This window comes from Delphinapterus leucas, chromosome 19, assembly GCF_059928025.1.
Source record: "Delphinapterus leucas isolate spDelLeu-1000000601 "Yukka" chromosome 19, BTC_Dleu_Yukka2, whole genome shotgun sequence".
Classification (NCBI taxonomy): Eukaryota; Metazoa; Chordata; class Mammalia; order Artiodactyla; family Monodontidae; genus Delphinapterus; species Delphinapterus leucas.
The window spans coordinates 62277010-62295825 of NC_143147.1; the positions used below are offsets into that span (position 1 = coordinate 62277010).

Consider the following 18816-nt stretch of genomic DNA (forward strand, 5'->3'; position numbering starts at 1 on the left):
GGGGAACAAGGCTTTCCCGTCCAACGGGACACGCCAAGGGGGTGTGTTCCCCCCCTCCCCGCACAGGCCCCAAAAGGAAGGAGAGGAAGGAATGGGGCCTGCCTCCTCCCGGGCCACCGCGGAGAGGCCCCCGCCACCTCCCAGAGCCGGACACTCACGGAACATGGTCATGAACTGCTTCGGGTTGAGGTTCCAGTAGCCCCAGTTTGTCCGGTAGCCGTGCAGGGTGGCGTACTCCTCGTGGTTGTACGCAGGCTCTGTCCCAAAGGTGTCGATGACCCGGATGCGGCACCTGTCCACCCCCCCGGGATCAGGAACCAGGGTCACCAACCTCCCTGTGTCTCCCTGGGCTAGGATTGTGCCAGCCGTGGGCTCTGTAACCCGAAGGTGGCTGGTCAGGATAGTGTGATGTGTGGTCAGGGCTTGGGCTCAGACACTAGCTGGCTGTGTGACCACGGGCAAGTGCCTTAACCTCTCTGGGTCAGCTTCCCCATTGGTGAAATGGGGATAACTATCTCAGGGTCTTAGTGATACACCTGAACCAGGGACCGCTAACTCAGAAACTGTTAGTTTTTACAGCTGCCCCAAGGGAGCCTAGAAGGGGAGGCCCAGCCTGGAATGGGATCCCTCCCCACTGCCCCAGGGGTCACTTGTACGATTTCTACTTTCCTGGGCAGGGGGTCCACAGTCCCTCTGCCCAGGAGCCTGACACCCGCAGGATGTGCCGGGGTTATCTGGGCTGAGATGCAGAAGATCAGGGCCTCAGAGGGCCCAGCCACTGCCACGGGCCCATCGTGCCCATCGTGCCTCAAAGTCTCCTGCAAGTGTGGCCACTTGAGGTGGGCCTCCCAGCCGGTGGAGGTTCTGTCCCACCCTTTGGCCCACTGAGGCTGCTGTCAATGGGCCAAAGCCCAGAACCTCTCCCTCCATCTGGGCCACCCCGGAGTGGGCACCTGAAGAAAACCGCTGAGACTCAGACGCCCCTACAAGGAGTTCCCTCACCCAGAGTCCTTGCCGGTGACCCAGAATTGTCCAGACTGCTGAGGTCGGCACTCCTCCCCCGGAAGAGGTGGGAATGGCAGGAAGAGGCCCCCAGTGCACGGAGAACATGCATTAATAATAAAAGCAATAACGCTGCCTGTCACTTTTTTTTTCCCTAATAAAATCATGTGGGATAGTCAATGAGACTAGAGCAAACGTAATAAACAGCAGGGCTCTCTGTGCTAAATTAAACCCCGTACCCGGCTGGCTGCAGAGAGACAGGGCTATGGCATCGGCCTTCCTCCTGCCCTGGAGGGGGTGGGGTGGAGGAGGGAGTCGGGGTGGGGGGCTGCTGGGTCCCCACCCACAGAGGTCACGCCCCGTTACCTGCCTTGTTCCGCTCCACCACTCCCCGCAATTCCTCTGCCCCCTCCATCTGGGTCAGCTCTGACCCTGCCCCCCAGCCTGTCCAGCAGCACAGGGGCCTGGATCGCCCGGCTGTGGTTTATTAATTGTCACCTGAGTCAGCCTTAGTCAGGAGGCAGAGCGGTCAGAGGAGGAAGGCAGTGGGGGAGGGGAGCCTTCTCTCCACCGCGGAACCTGGGAAAGTGCAAAATCCCCCACCTTGGGGACCAGCCGGCAGCCAGAGCCCGGGGGCTGCCATGGGCCATCGCCACCGTCGCGCTGCCCTCTCACCGGTACTTCCTGAAGGAGAGTCCCATGTACCGCTTCATGTGCTGCAGGCCGTGGTAGTCGGTGTAGACGAGGTCGAAAGGCAGGGGCGTGGCGAGCGGGCAGCTCCCCCGGCCTGGCGGCGCCCCTAAGTTACTGAGAGAAGAGCCCTTCAGAGTCTGAGCCCCGAGAGGGACCCACAGACAGCAAAAACCCCTCTTCCCAAACAGGCTTGCCCCGGGGGGACCTGGAGCCCACCCTTGTTCCTATAGCCCAGAATAAGTGGCGGGGAGAACGCTGTAAAGGAAAGTGAGGTCAGTGCATGAATCCTGGCGAACTCTTGGAGAGGAAGCAAACAGGGCAGCCGTGTACGGTTGTATAGGTTTTTCACTGCACAAGAGACTCCAACGAGGGGCAAATGGGACTGAGATCCAGCCCCGGCTAGCTTGCCAAGACTGTACCTGGCCTGGGCTACCTGCCAGAAGGAAGGAGCACCTTCTGTTAATCTGCACAAACTTGATCCCTGCAGGGCTGTGTCCACCCAGAGGGGGCACCTGTACCCAGTGTGCACAAGGTGCCGTCAACACCTGGCGAGGTCCTCGGCGCAGCGTCAGCATCTGTTAGCAGCTGAAGGGTCCCCAGACCTGTGTCCCACGCTGCTGACTGGCTCCTGGCCCACGGAGATGCCTAGCCCTGCCCCACAGGCAGACCCTGCCTGCTGGGTAACTTACTCGCAGGCTTTCATACGGGAACAGGGCTGCCACTGGTGACCCAGGGTGGAGACTTCGGATCACCTCACTGGAGCCTGAAGGACACGGCCTCCCATCTGCCCAGTCCACCTCCCTGGAGACAGGCTCAAAGCCCCCTGCCTGGCCCCCCCCAGTGCCAGCGTGAACTTTGCCCTGGATGCCCCTGCCCACCATCCAGGAGCCTTTGCTAAGCCTGACTACACAGCCCCGGCAGAGATGACGCGGCTTTTAGATGAATGACTCAGTCAGTCTGTGCTGAGCGGCTGAGCCAGGAAGACTAGTGTCGGCCCCCAGGGAAGCCCCCCAGCAGCCGCCCACCTCCCCCATTCCCGCCTCCCTTGGATTCGTGGTCCAGATGCTGCAAGGCATCCGTGAGACTTCCCAGTGAGCCCCTTCAGGGATCCACATGGCAAAAGGCCACAGTTATCGTCAGTTCCCTGGGTCGCATCTCCGGCTCCTCGAGACAATTCAAGCCATGTGGAAAAGCAGCACCTGGACGCCTCTGCGCTACCTAGCGCACGCTCAGCAAGACACCCACAGAGGCTCGGTAAACACTGCGCGCTGAGCAAACTGCCCTAACGCGGCCTTTTCAGCGACGTTGATGATAACCTGACGACAAGGCCATGATGGAAAGATGTCACGGGGAGCTTCGGGCGACGGGGACCAAGGCATCAGGGGTTGGTCTGTGGCCGGCAGAGAAGGGCATGCCCTCCCCCCGCCAGTGCACCCAGCCTCACGCAGCTTCCCCACGCTGGCTCCCCCAGTGGTAGAACCTTTGCTGCTAAGCGGGGAGAGAGGAGTGCAAAAATCTTATAATCATTTTCTCCCATTTCTTATCTATAAACTTAAAAATGGCCAAGCACCCCCCCACCCGTCTCCACCCGTCCAACCCTCCAATGAGCCCCTCTTTCCAACCAGACGGCCACACAGGACTCTCAAACCCAGGGCTTCTAAGGCAGGGCGTGCTTCTTCAGCTTTTTTGCTGAATTACTCAGAAAGCAAAGGGGAATAAGCCCAGGACCCCAGGGGTCTGGAGCCATCACAGGAAACAGTTCCCACAACCTGGAGACTTCATGAAATATTTGGTGGCATTTTTAAGTGGTGAGCAGGTTTTACATTCTCCTCTGTAGGATCCCTGTTTTCTTTCCAGTGTGGCTGCCTCTCACACCCCAAAGCCCTCCAGTCAGATGGAGCATCATTTTTGTCCTGGGCTACAGAAGCTCCGGGTTTAGGACAGACCCTGGTCCCCCGCCCCACTTCCTCCACTCAATTGAGAACCACAAATAGAAAGACAAGGTGATGATTCCTCTTGCAGAAGTGAGGAAGCGGGTGGCTGCTCCTCCCTCATGGAATCTGGGTCTGGGAAAATTAAGACGATTCTGAAAATATAAACCGTAGGTGGGTCTAGTTGCTGCTACCTGCACCAGTCACATGCTTGATTTTCCCACACTGCATTTCCGGCTGGTTACCAGGCAACATGTTGTCCCTCTGTGGCCATGCGTGGTGCCAACAAAGTCATGGGTGCTTCCTTTGGTTGCCTCAACCCTGACCACACCCCTGGCCCCAGCCCCAGACACCAGGGCCACTGAGAGGCCAGATAAGCAAGTCACAGCCCTGTCCTGGGAAAATGACCCCACACTGACTTCCTAGAGCCTGTGTCATCTTCCTCACCTTCATGGCTACCATTTTGAACACAGGCACCATTCTACGTGCTTTCAACTCATCAATTCTTCAATTCCTTTCATCTGGGCAACTACCCTATGAGATCAGACCCATTCCCATTCTGCTCCCCTCTTTACAGATTAGGACACAGAGAGGTTTAGTCATTTACCCAGGATCATACAGCCAGGAAGGCGTGGCGCTGGGATTGGAACCCAGGCAGTGGGCTCCAGCGCCCACACTCCCACCCACTGAGCTCTCCTTCCTCCCCAGGGCCACCGGGCATCAGACAGCACAATGGTGGGTCACTGGACCACAGTGACATCCTGAAATTGGAGCCCCGGCCTGCCAGCAGAGATTGGGCCCCAGTCCCAGTTTTGTTGCTAACTTTGGAGGGGCCACTAGCCTCTAGAGATTTCATTTTTCTCATCAGCAAAAGACAAATAGAAATGCCTACCTTGGGCTTCCCTGGTGGTGCAGTGGTTGAGAGTCCGCCTGCCGAGGCAGGGGACGCGGGTTTGTGCCCCGGACCGGGGGGATCCCGCGTGCCGCGGAGCGGCTGGGCCCGTGAGCCATGGCCGCTGAGTCTGCGTGTCCGGAGCCTGTGCTCCGCAACAGGAGAGGTCACAGCAGTGAGAGGCCCGTGTACCGCAAAAAAAAAAAAAAAAAAAAGCCTACCTCACGGGGTTCCTGGTAGGATCAAGTGGGGCAAGGAGAGTGAAAGTTCCATTGATTATTATTACTTTAGTCATCAGGTTCACCTTCTGAATTTCCGAATCTGGCAACTCCTTACCCCATCCCCACGCCCAACACACACACCCCTCACTTAAGGTCACGGTCATTTTTCAGCTGGAATCTTGAGATAATTTCCTCTCCATTCTGCCTCCCTCCTGTCTTGCCTGACTCTTTTCTAGAGAGATCTTTCCACGATGTCAACTTGGTCAGTCATCCCTGGCTCCATCTGATCCTTTCCAGAGACTTCTCACCTCCTGTTCCTGGACTCAAACCTTGCCTCCTCCTCCAGGAAGCCCTCCTTGGACCTCTGGTCAGAGTGAGAAGCCCTTCTCCCTCGATCCCCCTGCCCCAACATCCCACTCCCCTCCCCACCATCCCTCTGCACTGCCCTGAGTCACCTCCTCACAACCGGGGCCCCTCCAGGGCAGGGCCAGGTTATCTTTGAAAGCCCAGAGCTGGGACAGGATCTGACCCAATAAGTACTGTTGTGTTCATGAACGAATTCACAAGGTAATGAACCATGAGAACCCGCCATCCCCCCACCCCTGGAAGAACTGGTTTAAAGGCTGAAAATATGGTCAAGAAAAGCATGTTAGGAGAGAGGGGGTGGGTGAGTGAGAGGGGCCCAGGGCTGATGGGCATCGCCGAGGGTTATTAGCTGAGTAGCCTCCTGGTCTGGACAGGACACAAGTGGCCCCACGGGTCCCAAAAGGACATCACAGCAGGAAGAAGAGGAGGAGAGACAAATTGGTCCAGAGACGGCAGGTCCTCTTCCCAGGAGGAGTTAATGAAGAGACCCACAGTCCCCCCAGCCCTAGAAAACAAAGATTTTCAATTCACGGTGACTTCACTGGAAATGTGTCTGAAGCTTCCTCATTACTCTTGTCACAAGGAATCTGAGCTCGTCCCGGGGAGAGCACAGAGGGTCAGCCAAGGGGAGAGGGGGCTGTGGTTTTATCACTTGTAATTTAAGTTCACTTTTATGGGCAATTTTACTCTAAGTGGTTGGTTGGAGCAGTGACATGAATTGAAAAACGCTGTCTCTTGACAACCTTCAGACAAAGGTGCCCAGGGAGGCTCAGCTGCACAATTCCACCTTCCGTGCTGACTCCTCAAAAGGCCCCTGTCCAGACATTTTCCTAATTCCAATGTCAAGTTCACTTCTCTTCCGACTCTCAGCCCAGGGCTGTGTCGGGAGGGGCTCACAGAGCCTCCCCACCCCCATGGCCCTGGTGAGAGGGGGTCAAGCAGCCTCTCAGCATGAAGGGGCTTCAGATGCACCCACTTAGCCTCCCCTGCCCGCCCACTACCACCCACAATGCTTGGGAAGTTTCTGTGGAATTGCCAAATTGGGTGGTTGGAATGAATTTCTAAATGTCCCCAGGCCACCTGTGTGGGAGTCTAAATATAGATGAAGGGGGTGGGGGAAGGAGTGATCTAGGGAAAAAGAGCCCTTCTACAGGTCACCTGGTCATCTGATCCCGGTGCCCAACCCAGATTAATCCACCCTTGAAAGCCAACCTGTCAGGGGCAGTGGGGGATGGGGACTTAGGGTTTAATGTGAACCGTTTCGGTCTGGGAAGGGGAAAAGGCTCTGGAGATGGATGGTGGGGACGGTTGTACAACCATGTGAACGAACCTAACGTCACTGAACCGCACACGGTTCAGATGGTCAATTTTACGTTGTACGTACTTTACTACAATTTATTTTCTAAGAGCCAAAACCAAACTGCCCACACTCACGGTTCCGTGCCCAGACGCACAAGTGCGCGCCCAGCACTCTGTCTCCCAAAGGCACCCATGTCCCCATCTTCTCCAGGGCCCCCCACGGTGTAGGGGCTCAGCAAAGAGCCAAAGCAGGATGGCTGTTACTCTTTGCTAAAAGATCAAAAGGTGAATGGGCAAATGGGACAAGGCAGAGAAAAAAATAGAATCTACGCCCAAAAGAAAAAAAAAAAAAAACCTCAGCTAGGAATCAAGATGCTGAGTTCCACACGGTGAAGAGCAGCCCTGGGCGTAAAGCTCCAGCACGAGCTCGCTGGGTGACCTCGCGCAGACACAGAATCGCTCTGGTGTCCACCTCCGCTCCCATTCCATGATACATGGACAAACCTCCACGGCTCCTTCTAGGCTAAAAATTCTCCGGTTTTATTTCTCCCTGTGCCTTTGGTCTGTGGCTAGAAATAATCTCTCCAGGTAGTGCTCAAATTCTGGAACAAACTATTCTCTCTCCCTCTCTGTCTTCTCTGTGTGGGATGGACCTAATTAAAAAGAATCCTACAAAGCCTCAAAGATCTTTGCCTCCAGGCGCTAAGTGCCCATGGGGAGCTTCAGCTTCCCTGGATCCATCTCATTACCAGGAGCACCCCGCCTGGGCAGCCCAGGACCTTTGTCTCCTCTGGGGCCTGCTAGCCCTCTGACCCCATCTGGTGCCCACCCCCTGAGCACTAAGACATTGACCCCGTCTCTCTCTCACGGCCATTGTTAGAGCGGCTGCTGCCCCTTCCCCAGAGCGTGAGGACCACAGAGAAATAAACCCAGAAAGTTAACTGGGCTTCTAACGAGCTGCTTTAGCAGGTAGGTTAGGATCACTAACAAGGAAGGAATTAAATTCTCCTGCAGGGTTTTCTTCTCTTGCCCAGCCTGAGCTGACCTTCCTGAGCCAATAAAAGCAGCCTTGCGAAGCCCTCACGATGGGCTCACCCGCAGCTTCCGTCTCCTGAAAAGGCAGGTGTCCCAGTGCCCTCGGAGGGTCAGGGATCACAGCTAAAGAGAACGGTCAGGTCCCCAGTGGAGTCAGGGCTCAGAGGAAAAGGGAGTTCAAAGGAAAAGCCACTCCTTAGCCAAAGCCCAAAGGAAACACAGGCAGGAGGATTCGGAAATGGAACTGGACGGCCTGCACTGGGCGGCCCGCATTGGGCCTGTGGTCCAAAGCCGACACTTTCTTCCCCAGCGTTCCCTCCTAGTAAGCAAACTCAGGGCTAAAAATATGGCTGCTGCTCCCAGGAGAGCTGGGTGAAATGACAGACTCATTCTTCCAGCTCGCTGGGGGCCGCCGGGCAGGGAACACATCCCACTGGCTGTCCCCTGCCTCCTTCCCCCATTTATGTAACAATGCACGTGAATGCTGCGAACGAATCAAGGCTTCTCTCATCCAAGCCAGGATTTCAGTGAAGGTGGCTCTCAGGCCCGGGTGCAGGTGAGGGTCACTGAAGCCCGTGTCGGCTCTTGATGGCCAGGTCGGTCCCAGAGGTGCCACCTCTTGGCTCTGGGGTGGGGCCTGCCACTGGGATGTTGGTTTTCAGTTCTTCCGGGGGTTCTCAGGTCCTAGGGGCCCTCGCTGTCCTATCCAGTTCCACAAACCTTTGTGAGGAACCAGCCCATGGAGGAAACAAAGATGGGTGAGACTCCGCTCTCAGTCCCACTGGAACAAGCCCTGTGGGGGACCTGGGTTAAAGGAAAGACACAGCCCTGGAGTGCTGCCACGAACCGTAGGGTAATCTGGGTCCGTTCCAGAACAGTCTGGCTCCCAAGATAAATCCTCTCTTGACCAGGGGCCCTTTTATGATTTCGGGGAAGTCAGAAGGAGTGCTAGGGGTTATTTGTACCATCCTATGCTTCTGCCAGCTTCATTAGGAATAAAGGAAGTCCCAGGTCGGCCCTGCCCCTGCTCTGAGCCCAGAGCAGTGGAGTTTTATCCCTCCTGTGGGGAGCACTTCAGTCTCCAGGAAGTTCATCCCACTGTCTGCCTTCCACCTCTCCAGCCGCCATGGGACAAGACCTCCCCTTGCTCAGGACCCCACCTCTGTTTACAAGAACCCATGGCTCCTCAGATTTGAAGATGTACTGATGCCTCCCTCCCGCCGCCCCGTGGAAGGAATCCCACCTCCTTACCAACTTCCTTCAAAAGCCTTCAGAAGCCATCCCTCCTCTTCATTTCTTCTCTGACTCCCCCCAAGTTCTCCCCACCCCACTTGGGTTGCTTGGACCTTTCCTGAGGGCCTGTGATTTCTTTTAAATCGCTCTTCCTTTACAACCTCCCAGCCCCAGTGTGGACCAGGCCGGAGCTGGAAAAGGCGCCTCGGCCACTACATCCGTGAGGTCACACTTACGGGCCAAGGTCAAGGCTTAGGGGCCTTGATTTGCAAGAGACAGACTCCCACTCTTTGTGGCTCAGAGCAGCGTGGAGGGGGAGGTGCAGGGAATCATCCCTCCTGGATCCCGGGGAAGGATGAAGGGCGGGGACCAGCGAGGCTCTGGGCCCCCAGCAGCAGAGACCCTCATCTTCCTCGGTGTTCAGCTACACCGAACATGATCCCGCTACGCAGATTTAAATGCCTCCTTGGAACCCAAGGAGGAAGAAGGCAAAAGAAGGGAGAGGTGGGACTTCCCTGGCGGTCCAGTGGTTAGGACTTCACGCTTCCATTGCAGGAGGCACGGGTTCGATCCCTGGTTGGGGAACTAAGATCCTGCAAGCCACGTGGCACAGCCAAAAAAACAAATAAACAAACAAACCAGAAGGGAGAGGGGATGCAGTGTTTGAGTGTAAATTAGTCATTTGCCTCTCATGCCTCCTGTGGGAATGGGTGGGGGAGAAAGAGCCACTGTGCACAGGGTCTGCTAAGCGCCAAGATGCTGGATGCGGCTCCTCCCCCCGTTCGGATCGAACAATAAAATATTTCGAGCATCCAGAAAGTTATAGAAAATAATACAATGATATAATGAGTATCTGTGCTCCCACTTCCCAGCCTTGTCAACTCATAAGATTTGGCCACATTTGGTTGAAATCTCTTTGTTAAGGGCTAACACATCACAAATCCAGGGCGGCCTTCAGGGTGTTCTGGTCTCGTCCACTCTCCTCACGCCTCCCGCCCCCTCCCCCTCACTCCCAGCAGATGTTCATCCCTCCTACATCAAAGATAAAATAAAAAGCATCAGTGGGCATGCTGCAACCCCTGCCTCCATCCCTGTAGCCCCATCGGTGCCCCCACCACATCCTGCCTCTTCTCCTTCCTCCTGGGGGCCATCCTCTTGGGCCACCAAGCATGATACTATCTTCCCTCCAGTGGCTCCAACTCCTCCTTTTTCTGGTTCCTTCACACCAGCATTTAAACATGCTTACAACTCTCCCATCTTGAAAAATAAACACGCAAAACTCTGTTATGGGTTGAATTGTATTCTCCCCAAAAGATGTTGAAGTCCTAACCCCAGTATCTGGGATGTGACTCATTTGGAAATGGTCTTTGCAGATGGTCAAGTTAAGGTGAGGTCATTAGTGCCCTCACAAGAAGGGGAAATTGGAAACAGAGACAGACACAATAGAAGGAAGACGGTGTGAAGACAGTGGGAGAAGACAGACATCTACAAGCCGAGGAAAGCCTGAGGCTCCCAGCATCTAGAAGAGGCATGGAACAGTCTTCCACCAGCCTCAGGAGGAACCAACCCTGCCGACACCTTGATTTCGGACTTCTGGCCTCCAGAACTGGAAGACAATAATCCCCCAGTTTGTGGTACTTTGTTTCAGCAGCCCCAAGAAACTCACACACCACCTACGACTCCACTGTCCCCCCACTTCTCTTTCTCTCTCCTCCCGCTCACAGCTCAACTCCTTGGAGAAGAAGCTAACTCGCTGCTGGCTTCCTCAGCAGCCCCCTCATTCCACAACCCACAAATTTCTGGCTTCTGTGCCCACAACTCAACCAAAATGGCTCTTTCTAGGGTCGACAATGACGCCCATGTGACCAAATGCCAGGGACATTTTTCAGTCTCCTTCTTAGTTTTTGTGAGCATGTGACATCATTGGCCACACCCTCCTTCTAGAAGCATCTTCTCCATGGGTGCCCACTCCTTCTCAGTCCCTCTGCCAGCACCTCTCTCCCCAAGAAGCCTTTCAGTGTTGCTGTTTCTTAAGGCTTTGCTCTCAGGCCTCTTCCCCTATCACTTGGCAATTTTATTCACGCGTGTGTTCAGTTACCAGCGGCTGCCGAGATGCTGTCTCCATTCTGAGCCCCCGCGGCCCATCACTCAGCTGCCTCCACGTGGGCACCTCTAATTCGACGTGTCTAAACCCAAATTCAAGGTCTTCCCCATGTGCCCCCCAAAATCAGTGCTTTTCTCTTCTCTCCCCTCCCCCCACTCCAGAGAATGGTAGCACCATCCCCCCAGTGGCTGCCTTAAGCTGGCTAGTTCAGGCCAGTTTGAGCCAGTCACAGACAGATCTGAATGGGTTCAAACCCTGAGGCCTGCCTGGACTGGCTCCTCAGAGGGTTTACTGGCTGCAGCTTGGTCAAGCTGGGCTGAGCACGAGGGACAGGATGTGGTCCCTGCCTCTGTCATTCTCCAGAGTGACCCTCCCCAGTATTTCCCTTGAACAAACACTGAGCAAACAAAAATGCCAGGAGACCGATTTCCACAGGGGCCGGGGCTACACAGCCGAGCTTCCCATCCTCATCCTTCTTATTTAAACATTCTCCTCTCAAACTTTCATTATTTTCCAGTTAAGTCAACGAATTTTCTACTAAACCCGATTTCACTCATGGAGGGAGGAAGAGCTTGGTAATTTTTCCTCATGCCAATGTACTATTAATGATGCTTGAAATTATGCAGATAAAATGGATGAGCACAGCCGATTCTGGGCAGGCAGGAAGGGAAAGGCTTCACTTTAAAATGCCCACCGTGGATCCGGGCATCCATGAGGATGTCTCAGATGCAGCTGACGGGAGCTCTGGCTTCATCTCTCCTCCCGTCTCACGCGCAAGGCACGGGCGGGACTGTCTGACATGCCCAAGCTGCAGTCTGATCAGGGCCCATTGTCCCTGCACGCCACCGCTCTCACCCCGGAAACAACTAGCAGCAGCAAAGCCAGATGTAGATTCTGTGCACTGCCGCAAACATCACTCCAGTGAGTCGGTTAATTAAAACACCAAAACACGAGGAGCAGAGAAAAGCGGCTCATCCGTCCGGCCTCGTTGTTGAGTCAGTGGCCAAGACATCTGCCGTGAACATCTGTGAATAAACTGCAACAAATGTACAGGCGGCATCTTTGTCCTGCGGTCTTCCCCACGAGGGGCATTTTGCCAGCCCAGGGAGACGTCCTATGGCAGGACCCAAGCTGCTACTCTCAGAATTCGGATTACCTTCACATCCCGTTGACCTGTCTTCACGTTACCCTGGTGCCACCTGCATGGAACAGCTCCACAAGGCTGGGAGATGGGGCCGCCAGATGATCCCACCTCCCGCAGAACCCATGGCAGTGCCATGCCTGTATTCAATGGTATCTCCGCCCACAAACCCTTTCTAGGTTCAAATGATCACCGTCTTGTTATGGGTTGCATTGTGCACCCCTCGCCAAACCCCCAAAACCCCAGAATGTGACCTTGTTTGGAGGTAGAGCTTTTACAGAGGTGACCAAGTTGAAATAAGGTCATTAGTGTAGGTCCTGATCTGATATGACTGGTGTCCTTATAAGAAGGGGAAAATTGGACCCAGACACATACACAGAGAGAATGCCATGTGCAGATAAAGGCGAAGATGGAGGTGATGCTTCCACAGGCCAACCAACGCCAAAGATCACCAACAACCGCCAGAAGCTATGGGAGAGGCCTGAGACAGGTCCTCCTTCACACCCTCAGGACCAAGCAACCCTGCCAACACCTTGATCTCGGACTTCCGGCCTCCAGAACTAGGAGACAATACACTTCTGTTGTTTAAACTCCCCCAGTCTGTGGTACTTTGTTATGGCAACTTCAGCAAACTAAATCACATCTGTATTTTAATCTCCACTCGAGGAAAGGCCTGCATTTACGCAGCGTCCGGGTGGTCCCAGCAAAGAATCAGTTTGAGGAGCTCATAGCCCCAGCCGACAGCTGTCACCAGGAAAAAGTACATCCAGGAAAGGGCGTGGCATGAAGTACACTCCAGGGCAGAGGTTCGCACGGATGTCCTGGGTGGGCTGCGAGAGGCCCCGCTACCTGGGCCACCTCCAAGGAGTACCTGCCTGGCCCGCCCCTCCACTTGACCCCGACCCTGCAACCAAGGGTAACATTGGTATTTTTGAGTGTGCAAATGCAGGCTCGGGAGGAATCCACACATCTTTAAGGCGCTGAGCCCTTACCCCAGGCCCTAATCCTGCTTCTCAGAACCGTGCACACATTCTGCAATGTCCTAACCCCACAGCTATCCTGCTACCCAGACTTGGGGCGGGGGGGTGCATTGAAAAGCCACAGCCTCAACTTTTCTACTTCCCAACCATCACTGCTCACTAGATCATAGATTGCCTGGGGGAGCTTTGAAGACTTGATACCCGTTGCCAGCCCAGATCAATTAAATCAGAGACGCCAAGAGTGGGCCCAAAGGTCGGTATATTTCTAAGGCAGCTTGGCTACAGCCAGGGTTAAGAATTCGCACCTGAAACGAATTCCAGCACAGCGGGCATGGCTAATTTTATAGATACAAGCGTGCTGTCTCCTGCGGAAGGTGGTTTTCTTTTTTTTAATTTTTATTCCTTTAGTTGTTTTAAATTGTACCTGCTAACAGATTTAGAAAGGGTCTTCCTGAGACTGTTTCCTGAGGTGACTGAGCTGTTTACACAGTTCTGCCCTGTCTGGGCAAGAGTCTTTGCTTGCACCTACACCCCGCAGGGAGCCAAGGGCAGAGCTGTCTGGGCACAGCCTTGGGCCTGCCCCTTTAACACACTGCCAAGCGGAGGTGGGGCGACCTCTCCCTAGAGCCCCTGCTTCTGGGAATTTCAGATCCATACAGGCTTGGCGGGAAGTGACACACTGGTGGAAAGATATGGATTCTCTGTGGGGTGTGTGCATGTGTGCATTGGGGGTGTGCGTGTGTGCATGTGTGTGCCATGGGCTGCATGTCATGCACAGGGGTATGTGCGTGTCCATGTGCAAGGGTGTGTGTTTGCGTGTGTGTGGAGGCGTGCCCCCATGTGCAGGGGTGTGCAGGGGTGTGCATGCGTGGGGTGTGCACATACAAGGGTGTGCATGTGTGGTTGTGTACAGGGGCGTGCATGCACGCATGTGGGTGCATGTGTGGAGTGAAAGAAATGGCAGCAGGGGCATATTTCAGATTCTGGCACTTTTCACCAGGGCCTCACTTTCAGGGCCTCCCAAGTGCAGTGACCCCCATCTTCACCGCTCTGGCCCTGTGATGGGCAAAAGCAACCTCACAGACCACAGGCTCAGCTCCAGCCGGGCCAGGGTGGCCAGAGGAAGAGGAAGTACTCTGGGCAGGTAAGGACTCAGGGTCCAGGTTGCAAGAGGAGACACCCCAGCACGGGCTGAGAAGCAGAACAACTGAGTTAAATTCCTGCCTCTTAGGGAGACTTGTCATAACCTGCTCTCTCTCACGGAAGGAGGGCTCTCTAAGTGTGATGTTGGGCTGTCACAAATGCACGGGAGCCTTCCCATTCCCTGAGGGAGCAGTAAAGGAAGGAAGTTCTCACCTCTCTGGCCCCAGAAGATGCACGGTCAGAAGGGAGGAATCCAGCTCAGCGCTGTTTGATAAACATGAGTTCATCTAACCCTTGAGGTGGAGCTGGGTCCGTGGTGTTGACAGGATGCTTCACACTGACAGAGGACTTGTATGTGGCAGAGTCTGGGATGAGGGCTCTGAACAGTCCCCACCCCCAGGATTCTTCCCACTGCATCTTGGAGTCTCTGGTGACCCAGGGGACAAGGGTCCCCCGATCCTTGCCTGCTGTTCTGCCTGAGGCAGGTCTGGCTTCCCACAGCACTGGCTGTGCCATCCTAAGTGGCCTAAGACCTCTTTGGCGTCCCACACCTCGGGTCCCTTTTCTCCTCCCTCCCCCTCCCCCCACCCCACCCCATCTGAGTTTCCCCATAGGAAGCTTTGAGGCCAGGGAGAGATGCCTCTTTTCATTATTTGCAAATGTTAGCTGCCTCTGCAGTGCTCTGCTCCACACACAGTGTAGACACATCTCCTGAGCCCTCGGATCAGAGGGAGCAGGGCCGGGCACAGCTCAGCGAGCAGCAGTGCGCTCTGGTGGGCAGCGAGAGGGCACACCGCTCTGAAATGGCCCGCACAATGGCAACAGCTTGTCTGACAACAAAATGCCACAGGGATGTGCCGGTTCCCTCTCCCAGCACCGGGTAGCTAGTTTGACGTTTCAGCACCGGCATACGGGGACAGCTCCCAGCCTAGTTCCTTCCCACTCTGGTGACAGACATTCAAACAGATGGGGCAGAGGTGCCATTTCAAGGTGGCACCTCCTCCCCCAGAACCTGCTGCCCCCCCGACCTGGGATGGGCTTCGCAACGCTGCCACAACCATGCAGCCCCTTCGTCGGTCCCTGTTGCCTTCTACCCCTTCAAAGCGGACCCTCTTCCACATGCACACTTACATGTTCCGTTCCCCTCTGAAGACACTTTCCATCTTTACTAGGCCTACTGGAGACAAGCGCATCAACTTAAAAGGATGACTCCAGAGGGGTGAATTTCAAGCCATGGGGATGTAAACCTTCAAAGCACACCCCAGTCTCAGCCTCCCTCTCCCCCTACTCTCTCCCCGACTGAGGTCACAAGAAGTTCTACCTGAGTCACTGGCAGACTTTAAGCCTCGGGGGAAAACTGCAGAGGCTGACTAGCTGCCCGAGACCAGCGCCCCCTGGGCCCTGTCGACCTAGGAGTGTCGATGGCTCTGTCCCCATCAGCATCCTCCTCTCTCCAACACTTCCACGCTACACAGCACCAGCACTCGTGGTCAGGACGAAATGCCAATCAGAAAAAGAGAAAGACTTCTAGAACCAACAGACCATCCTGCTGGTGGGAGGGCTCTGGAGAGGAATCACATTCTAGCTTGAAAACCACCTGAGAGTAAATTAATGGGCTGATGGAGAAAAGTTCATTTGCAGGCAAACAACTCAGAGGCCTTCCTTAGTTACGCCCCGGCACAAAGTTAAGACAATCTTATCCCAATGCCAGTGAAAGGAATAGAAATTCACCAAGCACAAAATCCCAAGCCGTAAAGAAAATATTTGATAACTTCGATTACATTAAAATTAAGACCTTCTGTTCCTTAAAACAAAACAAAAGACCATAAAGAAAGTACAAAGACAAGCCACAAATTAGCCTTCGAAGATTTTAAAACACATATCATATACACAGGATTTATACCCATAATATATAAAGAACTCCTCCAACTCAATATGGAAAAGAGAAACACGGCAGAAAAGTGAGCAAATGACGTGAAGTGGCATTTCATCAAGAGGAAACAAGGAGGGCCAAAAATATAACACACTGCTCAGCCTCATGAGCTGTCAGGGAACACAAGTTAGGACCATAACAAGATGTTACAATACCACTCCACACCCCTAATGAGAAAGTCCGATAGCACTAAATGCGGGTAAGAACGTATCCCACTGGGAACCTACACACGGTAGGACTGGACTGGTACAGTCACTTAGGAAAGCAGTTGGCATTTTCTTGTCAAGCTGAATTTTCAGGCACCCTAAGTCCCAGCAACTGTGCACCAAAGTCTATACCAAAGAAAAAACTCAGTCTATACCCAAGAGAAACTCTGACCCAGGGACACCAGGTGACATGTACAAAATGTCCACCACAGCATCATTCAGAATAACTTGTAAAGGACTCCCCTGGGGGTGCAGTGGTTAAGAATCCGCCTGCCAATGCAGAGGACACGGGTTCGATCCCTGGTCTGGGAAGATCCCACATGAAGCGGAGCAACTAAGCCCGTGCGCCACAACTACGGAGCCTGCGCTTTAGAGCCCGCATGCTGCAACTACTGAGCCCGTGGGCTGCAGCTACTGAAGCCCACATGCCTAGAGCCTGTGCTCTGCAACAAGAGAAGCCACCGTAGTAAGAAGCCCGCACACCACAATGAAGGGTAGCCCCCGCTCGCCACAACTAGAGAAAGACCACACAACCAAAGACCCAATGCAGCCAAAAAAATAAATAAAATTTAAAAAAATAATAACTCGTAAAAACAGGGGAAAATGTCCACAGACAGGAAAAAGTGATAAATTATTACGGTACATTCGCACAATGGAATATCATACAGCACTGAACATGAATGAAATAGGGCTACAGGCAGCAATGTGGAGAAATCTTTAAAACCTAATAATGGGTGGAGAAAACAAGTCTTGGAGGTTACAGACAGCAGATGTCATTTTTACAGAGCTCAAACCCAACGAAAATAAGGGCTTCCCTGGTGGCACAGTGGTTGAGAGTCCACCTGCCGATGCAGGGGACACAGGTTCGTGCCCCGGTCCGGGAAGATCCCACATGCCGCGGAGCGGCTAGGCCCGTGAGCCATGGCCACTGAGCCTGCATGTCCGGAGCCTGTGCTCCACAGCGGGAGAGGCCACAACAGTGAAAGGCCCGTGTACCGCAAAAAAATAAATAAATAAAACTAAACAATATATTATTTATTGATACATGAATTTGTAAAAATAAAAACTAATTTTTTTTAAAAAAAGCAAAAGAGGAACTTCCCTGGCAGTCCAGTGGTTAGGACTCCGAGCTTCCACTGCAAGGGGCAGGGGTTTGATCCCTGGTCAGGGAATTAAGATCCCACATGCCGCACGGCCAGCCAAAATAAATAAATAAATAAATAATAAAAAGCAAAAGGATGATAAACACAAAATCCAAGTTCCAGGTTTCCTCCAGGGCCGGGGCAGGGGGGTGGGGGGGTGGCGGGTAGGACAGAGGGATGGGCAAGAGGAGCCCCAGGCGAACATGAGAGCCCTGGTAATATTCTCATTCTAAAGGTGGATGGCAGAACCACGGGCGATCACTCCATTCTTGTACTTCATGACATACGGTACATATATTTTTGTATGTATCAAATATCATATAATAAATATTATTAAATAAAAGAAGAAAAATCTTACATATTTCTACATCCCACAGATACAGTGGTTAAAATAAACCTCATCTCACACACACACACACACACACACACAAAATCCCACCCACTCTAATCACTAGTCTCCCACCTCCAACAATATCAGAGGGACCCTGGAAAGGCAAGCACTGGAAGGCGTAGGCATCACCGGCCCACCTCACCACCCTCCAGGTCTTCCTGGCCCCCAACCCCCAGAGCAGGCCCAGGAAGGAGCCCCGTTCCAGAAGAGGACCCCTGAGGCTGCACCAAGTCCACCAGGACAGCAGGCAGAGGGGACCCCATCTGTGTGACATGGCTCAACTCCACAAGCCAGTATCGGTCAGTCCCTGAGCACAAACAGTAGCCCCGAGATGGAGACCAGGACCCTGTTTGAACAGCACTACGCAAATACACTCCCTTGGTGCATCCCCCCAAAATGACTAGGCATCAGCGTTGAGGACAGAAGGGCAGGAGGCAGACCGAGCAGCCGGAGGACGGAATTAGGAATGTCTCCATCCGACGAGCTGCCGGGCGACAACGGACTCCCCTTCCTCCCCTCCGCTCCCCCGGCACCCACCTCTGCAGCTCCTTCAGGGACACCGTGACCCGGAGGCCGTGGCCCAGGACGTAGAGAGCAGCCAGGATGTCTGCCCACTGCACCATCTCCCCCAGAGGCCCGCCCTTCAGCACCCGCGGGCTGAACACGTCCCCAGACTCCTCCGTCAGGAAGCCAATGTGGACAAGGACCTGGTTGTGGGGCACAAAGGATCAGCACAGAGAAGCAGCAGCCCTCAGCCCTGCCGCCCCAGGGGGACCCGGCCAGCGGAAGACACTGTGTCCAGGCTGTGCCTGGAAGGGCGCTTTCTGGCACCAGAGCACAGCGGAGGGGCCAAGAGGCAGAGTGACCTCGCTGGAGACACAGGTGAACAAGACAGTCACATCCTGCCCTCTAGGCGCTTACGTTCCAGATGGAAGAGGTAGACAACAGTAAACACAGACAAGAGATAATTTCATGAAATGAAAAGGACTCTGAAAGAAATAAACAGGGTGATGAGAGAGTCAGGTAAATATTTATTGCATGGACGGATGGATGGACAGACAGATGGACGAACCAATGAACTTCCCCCAAACAGGCTACATTATT

The 18816-nt window shown here is 54.1% G+C and overlaps 1 protein-coding gene across 2 annotated transcripts in view; it reads right to left on the reverse strand.

Annotated features, from left to right (window-relative positions):
- Positions 1 to 18816, reverse strand: part of MGAT5B (alpha-1,6-mannosylglycoprotein 6-beta-N-acetylglucosaminyltransferase B) — a 67004-nt gene that overhangs the window by 20752 nt on the left and 27436 nt on the right. For both annotated transcript variants that reach the window (XM_089901634.1, XM_022589489.3), the window contains exons 8-10: positions 18250 to 18419; positions 1678 to 1809; positions 159 to 292 (exon numbers count right to left, since the gene is read on the reverse strand). In XM_089901634.1, coding sequence (XP_089757760.1) covers positions 159 to 292; positions 1678 to 1809; positions 18250 to 18419 — 436 coding nt within the window. The remainder of the gene's footprint in view (positions 1 to 158; positions 293 to 1677; positions 1810 to 18249; positions 18420 to 18816) is intronic.